This window comes from Mastomys coucha, unplaced genomic scaffold (assembly GCF_008632895.1).
Source record: "Mastomys coucha isolate ucsf_1 unplaced genomic scaffold, UCSF_Mcou_1 pScaffold14, whole genome shotgun sequence".
NCBI lineage: Eukaryota > Metazoa > Chordata > Mammalia > Rodentia > Muridae > Mastomys > Mastomys coucha.
Genome location: NW_022196896.1, coordinates 65,915,076 through 65,927,432, shown reverse-complemented (window position 1 = coordinate 65,927,432; position 12,357 = coordinate 65,915,076). Strand labels below are relative to the sequence as shown.

The following is a 12,357-nucleotide window of genomic DNA, read 5'->3' as shown; positions in this document are numbered from 1 at the left end:
GAAATTATATTTTTAAAGATAGACAGTATTTAATATAACTCATAACTTATTAGCAAGCAAAGATTAATTTAAGACATCTTAATGAAGACAGAGTGGCATATGCCTATAATCCCAACATTTGGAAGGTAGAGAGAGGCAGGAGAGTTCAGGGCAAGCCTTCAGCCTCATGGGACTCTTGTTGCTTCAAGAAACAAACTGAATTTGTTTTAGCTCTGTTGTATAAATGGAATGTGCCAGTATCATTCAGTATTAGAATGCTAGAGTTCACTTAGATTTTTGTCATAGTGTTTGAGCTATACTGACACTTGGGGTTAAATATGTTTTAACCCACTAGAGATCATACCAAAAAATCTTTTTGTCTCTTACAACTCTGATACACACAAAAGTAATTTAATTATTTTAATATAAATTCTTTATTTTGTCCTATATTCTTGAATTTTAGTTTTACTTGTAATGCATTTAATAGTATATGAAGACCACTAAAACAGATGAGAAGAAATACACTAGGAAACAGGTGCCTGTTAACTTGGGATTTTCTTGAAGCTCCTTTTCACCTAGTCTGAAACTCTGATTTGGTATTGCCTTTTTGTTTCAGCATCAAAGCTGGGAGACTCTTGTCCTCTGTTCCCTATCAGCTCTACACCAAGCCGTCCACTGCACAGAAAAGTCTCAACTTCAGTCCTGTGTGCAAACCTGAGGATCCTGTTCCAGGTCCAAGCAATATAGCCAAACAGCTCAACAACAGGGTGTAAGTTTGTGTACATTGGAAAGCCAACAAAAAACGGTTTCAGTAGTGAGTATGGCCCCTGTTTTACTGAAGATAGAAGCAAGCATTTTAAAAACTGGACATTCAACTTTAATAAACATTAAATTATGTATAGGGCTATGCCTCCTTTGTAATAAAGTTAGAGAAGTATAGTGTAAACAAGTTTTTCTAGCTATGCTAAATTCTCTTATTAGCTGATATTTTAATTTTTTTGTGGATTTTCATGAAAAGTATTTTCTGATAAGCAACTTTCTGAAGCATGTTACTTTCTCAGAAAGGTTGCTTTTGAAAAATTAAACATTTGTAATTTTAAGTTTGTAAATATATTAGTTGTTGATTCTCAGTTATAGTTGTGGAATGACTGTAGACTTCACTATTTTTTCTTTTATTTATTTATTTATATTTTGGTTTTTGGAGACAGGGTTTCTCTGTATAGCCCTGGCTGTCCTGGAACTCACTCTGTAGACCAGGCTGGCCTCGAACTCAGAAATCTGCCTGCCTCTGCCTCCCAAGTGCTGGGATTAAAGGCGTGTACCACCACCACCACCTGGCTTATTATGCATTTTTAAAAAATATGTTGATTTAAGTTTTAATTGCAGTAATTCTGAGTGCATTAGCTTCTCTTTTATAGTGGCTTGGTTGCCTTAACTTTGCGCATCAAGTGGGTCATTGTCACTGTCCTTGTCCTTTGTTACTAAGTTGCTTGCTGTGGAAGTTGGGTTTTCCCCAGGAGATGAGGAATCTCACCTGGAGGACCCAGTGTCACTGCCTTTTAGTTTTTTCTTCTTGTCACCTGTTATTTGTCTCACTCACCCAGAAGTCCACCCCAAAGTTCTTTAATATACTTCAAACTACTAATCTTCAACATACTGTCAAAAAATAAACTAATAACAGGAAAACCACAAAATATGCCTTTTCCCCCTGCTTAGACTGATGCAAATAGAAAATAAATTTTTCTCAATTTTATTTCTGTTGCTAGTTTTAGGAAGAATTTACCTTTGAGATCTGACTTCTTAATACAAATAAAAGTATTGTTAGTTGCTTAAATGTGTGTGTTACTATATATTTTACACAACTGTTTTCTAAATCTGCATGTGTCTAGTCTGAGGTACCAGCATAGAAACAACATGTACTATTAACTGTATATTTTCTTGCATTTTTGTTGGTTGTGCTACTATTGATTATGTAAATTGTCATAGTAATATTTTGACACCAGAAAGCTAATTGTCAGAGTTTTGTTTTTGAGACAGGGTTTCCCTGTGTAGCCCTGGCTGTCTTATAACTCACTTTGTAGACCAGGCTGCTCTTAAACTTACAGGGATCTATCTGCCTGTCCTCTGTCTCCGAGTGTTGGGGTTTAAGTCCTGAGCCTGGCTTTTTTTTTTTTTTTTTTTTTTTTTTAGATACATACATCATTTTGTTAGCTTCTGGGTGTTTGGTGAGGGCTAGTATAATTTTCTCCTTAAATATATTTTTAAGTGGATCTTCACTTCCTGCTTGATCTTTTATCTTGACAGGCAGGCTTCCTCTGATTGGGACTAAATAGGCTTTCTTTTAATTGTCTCCAGTTTGTGTTCTTCTTTCACTGGCCTTTTATGAGAGTTGGTATACTCAGAATTGGCTGTCATAATGCATGAAAGATTCAGCCAGAGCCTGAGACAAGGAGAAATGGGAGGGGTTTTGTTTTTGCATCTGTCCTGTATGATTTTTCTGTATAGTCAGACCATCCTTATCAAGAAATCAAGTTGGCACTAGGGTTGGAGACCCTAAGACAGCATCTGGTAGTCTGACCCCAGTCTGGAGTTAGAAGTGCAGTTAGAGTAATGCTGTAGACCGATGTTTGAAAGAATGGATATTGTTACTTACATATCTTTATGAAGACAAATGAATTTTGTCCTTATTAATGTAACTTAAAAAACAAAACATGTAGCCAGGATGTGAATTTAGTATAACATTTGTCATAGATCCTGCCTGCATTTGTAAGCCTGTGACCATATGATCTAGATTGCCATTGGATATCTGTGGCATCTAAATCCACATTTCTGGGTCAGTTGTTCAAGTGTTGTCATTTTTCTTGTAAAAAGATTGTACTGAGTTAGTACTGCATACTTGATTCTTACATCATACCATCTGGAATAGTAGTACGCCAGCCAGTTTGTAGTTGAATACAGTCTCATCAGCTCTCATGGAGCTAACTAGAGACTTCAATCTCATGTGTTGTAGTACTGGGTTTAATGTATTAGAGAACAGCTTACATAAAAAGCAAAGTAAAACTAGGAGCAAGGACTTGGAAAACTTACTGTTCATTTTATGAAAAACATGTTATTCGTATAGTAAATGAATGACAATTCCTATGCTTTGGAAGTTAGAGGTGATAGAGGTGAAAGTTTCAAAACACCAGTGGACATGCTTGTGCGTTCCTGTAATTTCACTACTTGATAAGTGTTAGTAGAAGGCCATTTAAGGAGTAGGCGACTTAGACTTTTTTTTTAATTGAAAAGAAAAGAAAGAAAATACCAATGTTTCTTTAGTTTGGACAAGGCTTATACTTTGTTCAAACAAAAATATGTTTATGGTTCAGCTTTTTAGTATTTAAGAGGGGAACAGTAAATCACGAGAATTTGTTTTTTTAAGCTTTCAAATCATATACATTAACTTAGATTCTTCTTATATTTAGAAATCACATAATTAAGAAGATTGAGACAGAAAGTGAAGTGAAAGCAAATGGACTGAGCAGCTGGAATGAAGACAGTGCAAATGATGATTTTAGTTTTGAGGACCTAGAACATACATTTCCAGGAAGGAAACAGAATGGAGTAATGCATCCCACAGATACCGCTGTCATTTTTAATGGACACACCCATAGTTCAAATGGTGCCTTAAAGACACAGGATTGCTTGGTGCCTGTGGGCAACAGTGTTGCTAGCAGGCTCTCTTTAGACTCCACCCAGGAGGAGAAGAGGGCAGAGAAGAGCAACACTGACTTCAGAGACTGCACAATGCAACACTTGCAGCACAGCACCAGAAATGCAGATACTTTGCGGAGTCCACACAGAACTAATTCTCTCTCACCATCTTTGCACACTAACACTAAAATCAATGGTGCTCACCACTCCACTGTTCAGGGGCCTTCAAGCACAAAAAGCACTTCTGTTCTGACTCTTAGTAAAGTAGCGCCTTCAGTGCCATCCAAACCATCGGACTGCAACTTCATTTCAGATTTCTATTCGCGTTCAAGACTGCATCACATCTCAACGTGGAAGTGTGAATTGACTGAGTTTGTCAATACCCTACAGAGACAAAGTAGTGGTGTCTTTCCGGGAAGGGAAAAGTTAAAAAAAGTGAAAACAGGCAGGTCTTCTCTTGTTGTAACTGACACAGGTAGATACTAAAATTGTTTTCTTCAAAACAGTTCTATTTAATTTTGTTCTGGTGTTTTCATTAGTATTCTAATTATCACAAACTTCTTAATATAGAAAGCCTCCAGGAATACCAGGTTATATAAGTTACAGTAAGTATAACTAAAAACTTTATTACTGTTTTTATATTAGATTTAATTATGGTAACTGAAAATGTTGGGTCATTTCAACACTGTCAGAACTGGGATTCTAAACATTCCTTCCTCATGTAGACTTTATAAGTTGTTGGTTTTTGAACTGTATATATATAGCATTTTATATTCCATGCCTAATCTCCTATGAGAATGAAGTTGATTGGTAAGGGTAAATTGTGAATTTCTAGAAGCTTACTTCATTAAAAATTAAACACTGACGTATAACTATTGCACTTACAGTGGTAATCTTAGTGATTGTTTATGTGTGTGCTTAATGTTTGTCATCCAAACCCAACAGGAAGCTGCTGTGTGACAGTTGTAGCTTAAACTAGATTCTAGTTCAGATCCAGTTTGAAGTTTTGATTGTTTTTGACAAACGATTTGGCTTTCTTTTGTGGGCGTATGGTAAAAAGAAAGTTCCAAGACTACCTGATAGTAATCTTTAAAACTGTGGAAAGGGAGGCATAGAGAGAAATATACTAATGGGGTTTTAGAAAGTTGTGGGGTCTTTCTGTGTGTTTGTTGCTGTTGTATTTGTATGATATATTCCAACATGATTTTAGTCAAAATGCTTTTTGAGCACCGTAGGTGTTAGATTATTAGGTCCATGAACGGGAATAAAGTCATAAATTTTTATGTTATAAGAAAGCTTTTGGTAGGTATTTTATTTATACATTCTGTATCCCTTAAATATTTAATACTATTTTAGGTTGTTTACCTTGTTTCATAACACTTTGAAACAGTAGAATTGTGATCTTTGTTTGCCTTACATGTGCAAAATCTTGAGTTTGATACCTTGCACTGCAAAGGAAAGAATGTGATTATTGAAATTTTCATAGAGCATGGCAAGGGTTTGATTTAGATAGTGCAGCCTGAATCTGAATCCTTGCTCTGCCACTTTCTGTGACAGGAACACGCATGGGTATTTGCCTTTCTTGTTTATTTCCTCTCTGCAAGAGGTTTGAGCGGCAGGAATCAGTGCCGTCCAGCCTATGTCTGCTTAAAGACAACATGAAGAAAAAGGTTCTGTTCCTTGCACCTAGTGAGACTAGACAGTTGCCTCACAGTTAATACATGAAATAGCTTAAATATTGGGAATAAGTTTTTTTTTTAAATTTATATAGCTGATAGGCAAGAATATTCTCTAAGATCAGAACTTCTTACAAAAAATTCCTAGATTTTAGGTTCTTAGATTTAGGCCCTGTACTATTAAATTTTGGAGCACCAAGAGAAGTAATAGTAATAATTTTATTATAGGGTAATTTTGACCTAATAGTAGGATTATAATAACTCTTATAAACACATCTGTGGCTATTCTAAGTCATTTATTGTCCTAATGAGATATTTACTTTCATCTCCATAAATGTAATAAATATGCCACAGAACTAGTAACTTGTAATGGTATAAGAACAATTTCCTTTGTATATAGATTTTTGTTCTGTGGACCACCTCTTGAAGCATGTCTAATGAGAATAGTGGCATGAACATCTAAGAGCTTAGAAATCAGACTTAGCACTCACTAACTGTAGGACTTAAATTGCTAATCTGTAAATGGTAGGAGTAGTAGTAATATTTTCCCCATAGTGCTATGAGAATTAATCTAAATTAACCCCTGTAAACCTCTTATGTCTTATACCTACTAGGTGCATTGGGTGGTGGTAGACGTTGTAACTAAGCATGTGAAACTGCGGATATCAAAAATGCTATCTAAAAGTTATCTAATAAAGTTGTAATTTTAAGATAAGACTTTTAGAAAGTAGACTAGGAAATGTTATCATAGTATTATTAGAATTGATTTAAAATCTATCAGAAAACTAAAGAAACTAAATATTTGTTTATTGAGGTGGTACATAATCTATAATATATTCTATATTAAGATACCATTCTTATATATGATTTTGAAAATTAACTAGACCTGCTTTTAATTAGAAGAATTAGTTTGGGTTTGAATGTTCTTTTTTTCCTTCTAGGCAATATGTCAGTATTGAGCTCACCCAGACATCAGAGCTGTGTAATGCATGTTGATATGGATTGCTTCTTTGTGTCAGTGGGTATACGAAATAGACCAGATCTCAAAGGTCTGTATTCATTTGTTTTAAGAAAATTGATAAATTGTTACGAGTATATATGTCCTAATTGATAATGTGTTCTTTGAAAAGTATTTTGATTTTCCTTGGTCAAATCAGTTCCTTTCTTCAAATTGGCTGAACTCCATTATCACCGGTGTAGAGAAATTAGAAAACCAGTGCCTGGTGTACAGTGAACTCTACAGAAAAGAGGGTCTTAAAGTGAGGGCTCTGTTATCATGTAGATGAGGCCTTCTGGATAGTTTCCATATCTTTTTATAGTTTGTTAAAACGAATTTTCTGGCATCCTGTGTCTTCAGACTTTATATCTTTTTCAAATAATCTCTACCCTAAATGTAGGTAAAACACTGTAACTTTTGTCTTGTGATAGATAATTTTGTATCATTGAGTTGAGTCATCTGAACAGTCTGTTGTTAATGAAATTTTAGGTTTATTTATATACTGCTTACTACCCTTAGAAGTATTTATTCAGAATTTTTCTCAAGTTCTTTCTGGACAAGAAAGCTACATTAGCATTTTCTCTGGAAAGTCAGTTTTTCTCTTAAGTAAAGAAATGGTAGTTAGGGGACTGAAAATCCTAGAAAATGCTAGGTTCCCAACAGGGCCTTAATTTTGTCCTTGGTAGTTGCAACTCAGCTCTGAAAGGGGTTTTTAGAATGTGAAAGAATTTGATTTTAGCTTATGGATAACTTACTTAACTTTTGTTTAGCTTCTATGGAGGGCAAGAAGGTTCTGTGTGTTTCTTTGTTCTGAGCTGCCTGCCCTCTAAACCTGTGTTATACCACTTGCAAATCAATTTTACAACATTATAGCTGTCTTATAAGTTAATACACACACAAAGGAAATGAACCATTAAAGTAATGTTCTTAACCAAAGCAGAAACTGGGGGTCTAAAAATTTACATTTGCTTATATGCATGAATCTCTAACTTATTTCTCTTTAAATAAAATTAAAAGGGTAAGTGTACATGTTGAACCTATTTATACCAGAACTATAAAAAGTCTGTTTATAGTTTTTCTTTCATTGTCTACTCCTATAATCTGAACCTGAAATCTGAGTTGCCTGTTTTTCATTGTAAGAAATCAAAAGTTAGGCTGGAGAGATGGCTCAGAGCACTGGATGCTCTTCCAGAGAAGTCCTGAGTTCCGTCCCCAGAAACCACATGGTGGCTTACAACCATCTGTAATGAGATCTGATATCCATTTCTGGTATGTCTGAAGACAGCTACAGTGTACTCATATAAATGAATAAAAAAAGAAAAAAGAAATCAAAAACCATGGGAAACTTACTCTGCTGCTTTTAGATTGAGTCAGTTTATCAGAAAGGTCACTGGAGTCATACTTGGTGGCACATGCTTTTAATCCCAGTACTCTAGAGGCAGGTGGATCTCTGTTAGTTCCTGGATAGCCTAGTCTACATAGAGAATTCCAGAACTTCCTAGACCCTGTCTTTTTTTAAAAAGTTGCTGAAACTGTCCCTTTTAATGAAAATGAAAACTTTAGGTGAGTTATATGGTTGATGGGTATATTAGTTTACTGAAGATTTAATGCCTATGTGATTAAAGAACAACTTATGCAATTAAAATCTCATGAACAATTTTCCATTACATGTTCTTAACATCTAAGGCTTTTGTACTTAGAGAAACAATGTAATCTTTTTCTCACAGGAAAACCAGTGGCTGTTACAAGTAACCGAGGCACAGGAAAGGTACCTGTACGTCCTGGTGCTAACCCGCAGCTGGAGTGGCAGTATTACCAGAATAAAATCCTGAGAGGAAAAGCAGGTACAGATGAGTTCTTTGAAGCCATATGCTCCTATGGATGGCCTCGGATGTTGCTGGTGGTGTTGGTACTTTAGAAGTAAAAGTAGAATTAAAATTAGCTCTTCCAAGCTGAAGGTTTTAAGGATGCTAGTGACAACTTGAATCAAAACAAACTCCGCATATAAGTAGATGAATGGTGTATAGTTAATGATTTCTGGAATTGGATGATGGTGTTTTCCTGGAACTCAGTGAGGTATGATTTTTAAAACAGTGGTTAATCTGCTTTTTATATTTTAGATTGGGAATGAGAAGCATGATTGTTTCATAGAAACATTGATCTGGATAAGTTATTAGCCATTTGCCTTATGTCACAGTAAAGACACTGAAGTTTGTGTTCTAAACTATTTTTAAGAATTTAAAGGTAGACACCGTGGTACCTGATCCCAGCCTTTGGGAGATGGCACCAGGAGAATAGTACTTTCAAGGGAAGGCTACAGAATAGGGAAACCCTGATTCAAGGAAGGACTCTATTGGAACCAGAATCTAAATGCCTCATTTGAGTGAACTTGTTTCTTAGATGAAACATCTTCATAGCTGTCTTGGAAAATTAATCTCTTTAAAATCATAAGATCGTCATGTGTTTTTATTGCCCTGCCTTAAAGTTATTAAGAACTATTTACCTAGAAAGTCTTTCACATTGGTTTTCTTGTAGAATATCTTGTAAAACCATAAATATTTTTTTAAAAAATAATTCTTTTAGAAAAACATTAACCAGACAAAAGACATTTAGCAAGTAGAGAGGTTCTAGCTTGGTTTTACCCCATTTACTTCTGTACCCCGTTTTGTCAGATATAAAACACTGGGATTATTTTAGAAAAGACCCTGATGAGGCAAAACAGTCTGGATGTCTGGATTTCTTTTCTGTAGTTAGTCTTTTTTGGTTGCGATCATCTGCTTACACAGTGTACATTGGGAAGGGTAATTGTAGACTCACATTTGTACTTTATATGTGTATCCATTTCTCACGTTTCTAAGGCTTTTAATAGTTGTTGGTAAATGTTTTCAGAGACTTTGAGACTCTAGTGATTTGTGTCTGTAGATCGTGGGATAACTTCCTGACCTTGTTGAGGCTTCACTTTATGGTCTATGGTTAGTTTCTTAAGTGTACCTTTGTACAAGGTTGTTTTCTCTCTGTATCTTCTACATGGTGTTATTAAAATGATAAAAACTTTTGTTCTAGAAAGCAAGAAATATGTAGCTAAAGGAAGTACACAGTACTTGTTACATATTGAACACTAAGTGAATACTTAGTGAACAGCTGTCAAAGTAAGGGGAAAAAAACAGATGTGTATGTTTGGTGGCTTTTCTAAGTTTCTTTGTTGCTCAGTCTGGTGGGTAGAGTCTAAGTCCGTTGCTTGTTTGAGCAATCTGCATCTAGATTTTGACCTTGGTAGGCACTTGTTCTTTGAAAGTAGCAGGGAGCTGATCTTCTTTTGTCTTGCTTTCCATCACTGTCTGGCCATACATGGTTTTGCAGTAAAATATTTTCTTTGGTAACTTAATTATCTTCGTCTTTGTAACCTTTGGAGTTTTATAATATTTTAACAGCCTTTTATTATTCATATCTCCTTCACTTCTGTTGGGTGATGCAACAGAAGCCAAATATTAGAGGAAATGTTATTAAAAGTTGACACAAGATTTTCCTCTCCTTAGAAAAAGTGACTATAATACCTTGATATTCTTATTTTAAGTTGAGGACATTCATTTTTGTATCTTAAGCCCTTTTGACCCATTTGGAGCTTTTAAAAATATTTTCTATACATAAAAAGACTAGATTGATTTTTATTAAGTTCACAGCCAAACCTGTCCTCAGCACTTGTTTTCCTGTTCTTTTGTTCCACTTTTCCTGATCTCTCTCTCTTTAGGTCCTTGTTAGAGATAGCACCAAAACCTTAAAGTACTAATGATCAGTTTATAAGTTAGACTCTTTGACTTCTACACACCAGCTTTATTAAAATCATTCTAATATTTTGGCTTGTGTGGTTAGATGACACAGAATATTACAACAAAAAAAAGCATCTTTAGTCTTTTTGAGAAACTGATTTCTTGTTCCTTATATTCAGAACTTAGGTCCATGTAAGCAGGGTGTCTCATCCATCTGTGACTTCCTTTGTGAGCTGTCTCCTGAATCATCTCGTTGATGATGTCATTCAGAGCCATTTGACCTCTGCACTTTATGGTTGGGGCCTTTTACCCCTTCCTGGATTCCCAGGATGCAGATGTTTTCTATCCCTTCAACAAACTTCAGTTTTCATTCTAAAGAGCAACAGTTTAAAAAATCGTATTAGTCATAGATTTATTCTCAGCGATTTCTTTTTCACAGACTTGTGTCCTGGCCTCTGATTTCTCCAACCGTTCCTCCACATTCTCCATGTGCCCGTCTAGTTTGTCAAGTTTTGATCAGCAGTTCTCTACTTTGCCCTCCAGTGAGGACAGTGTATCCCTGCATTTCCCCGAATCTCACATGAAGCAACTCACTCCGCTGGTGGAGAGACCCACGCATTCTGCTGCACTGTGGAACAGGTCAGCCAGCCCAGTGAAGAGGAACACCATGGTGCTGCCTCTCAGGCCAGGGCATTGGGGGCGCATGGACCACACTCTGATTTCACTTCAAATGAGATTCTTATTTAAATAGTCCTTCAAATACAAAGGTCATGTAACTCCCTTTTAAAGCATAATTCATGGTTATAACTTTGGAAGATAGCAGATTGTGGCTGTGGTCTTTGTTTAGTGGTACCCTCTATTGACAACCCTTAAATTCTTACAGATTAGATAGTGGACTGATACAGAAACACTAAATAATCTGCTCACTTTCTGTCTTGAGTTCATAAGAGTGTGGCATATATTTACATTTTACCAAACGTCATAGCGCACATTGCGTACTCTTGTTTTTACTTTTAGATGCAAGTAGCAGTTAACTCCCACCAAGATACCAGTTCTGAGTGTGGCTTGTATTTGTGGTATTCATATGTGGGTGCTAGGATCTGGAAATATTTGTGCGGGTTGTGCACTAGGTAAAGATGTTGATGGTTATTGGTCAGATAAGAAAGTTATTGTACCAATGAAGCCAGATATTGTGTTGTGTTTTTCTGGTGGTGCAATAACTTGGTTGTTTTTCATGGAACATTGAGGCTCTTAATTAAGTGAAAAAGAGGTAGTGAGTAGTTTGTTAGCTGTGTGCTATTGCAGTGTACTCAGAATAGCTTTGTTTGGAATTAGCTAAAGTGATAGATTTGGGTCTTGCTTTACTTAATGATGTTTATAGAGTAAAGACATGTTTGAGATTGTGTTTTAAGAATGTAGTATGTTGCCAGGCGATGGTGGCGCACGCCTTTAATCCCAGCACTTGGGAGGCAGAGGCAGGTGGATTTCTGAGTTCGAGGCCAGCCTGGTCTACAGAGTGAGTTCCAAAGATAGCCAGGGCTATACAGAGAAACCCTGTCTCAAAAAAAAAAAAAAAAACAAAAAAAAAAAAAAAAAACCAAACAAACAAAATAAATAAAAGAATGTAGCATGTTTTTAATAAAAAGTTGTATAAAAGCACACTTTATCTTTAACCTAATAGTATTATCCTGAGATTATGACCAAAACTTTAATATACTTCTCAATTAGTAGTGAATCTCTGCCTATGTAGCCACTAGGCTACACTTTTATATGTCTGGGTGAGATTGTAAATTTGGTTTGGATATTAGAAATGTTGGTGAGCTATTGTTCTATTGAGAGTAGAATTATGTTCTGTAAAGCAGTTACTACTGATTGTAATTGAGCTCCAGTTTTTAAAATGAAGGTGCAGTTGCTAAACTTAAAAGTAGAAAATAATACTCTTAGTCTGTTTTTACCTGATGTGTATAGAAAGAGAACCTTGAAGATGAACCATCTTTATAGTATATGAAGATATATTTATATAATATACATATATACATATTATATTGTATGTGCATATATGTATATATCTAGTGTATAGATGAGATCAACTGATTATACTGGCTTAATTTCTGAATATAAGGAACAAGAAACCAAAGTTTCTAAAAAGTATTACTAAGTTATTGTTTTATCAGAAATTTGATTTCTCTTTAAGATGTTGGTTTTACTAAAATTCTATAGAAACTTCTTTTAGGAAATAACAAAA

General features: G+C 35.4%; 1 protein-coding gene across 8 annotated transcripts in view; it reads left to right on the top strand.

The window, feature by feature from the left end:
• Rev1 (REV1 DNA directed polymerase) overlaps positions 1–12,357 on the top strand; it is a 74,625-nt gene that overhangs the window by 36,906 nt on the left and 25,362 nt on the right. For 6 of the 8 annotated variants that reach the window (XM_031367265.1, XM_031367264.1, XM_031367270.1 and 3 more), the window contains 4 exons: positions 596–748; positions 3,444–4,147; positions 6,290–6,397; positions 8,073–8,189. In XM_031367265.1, coding sequence (XP_031223125.1) covers positions 596–748; positions 3,444–4,147; positions 6,290–6,397; positions 8,073–8,189 — 1,082 coding nt within the window. Of the gene's footprint in view, positions 1–595; positions 794–3,443; positions 4,148–6,289; positions 6,398–8,072; positions 8,190–12,357 lie in introns of those variants that run through there. The other 2 variants (XM_031367268.1, XM_031367271.1) reach the window with 2 other exon arrangements.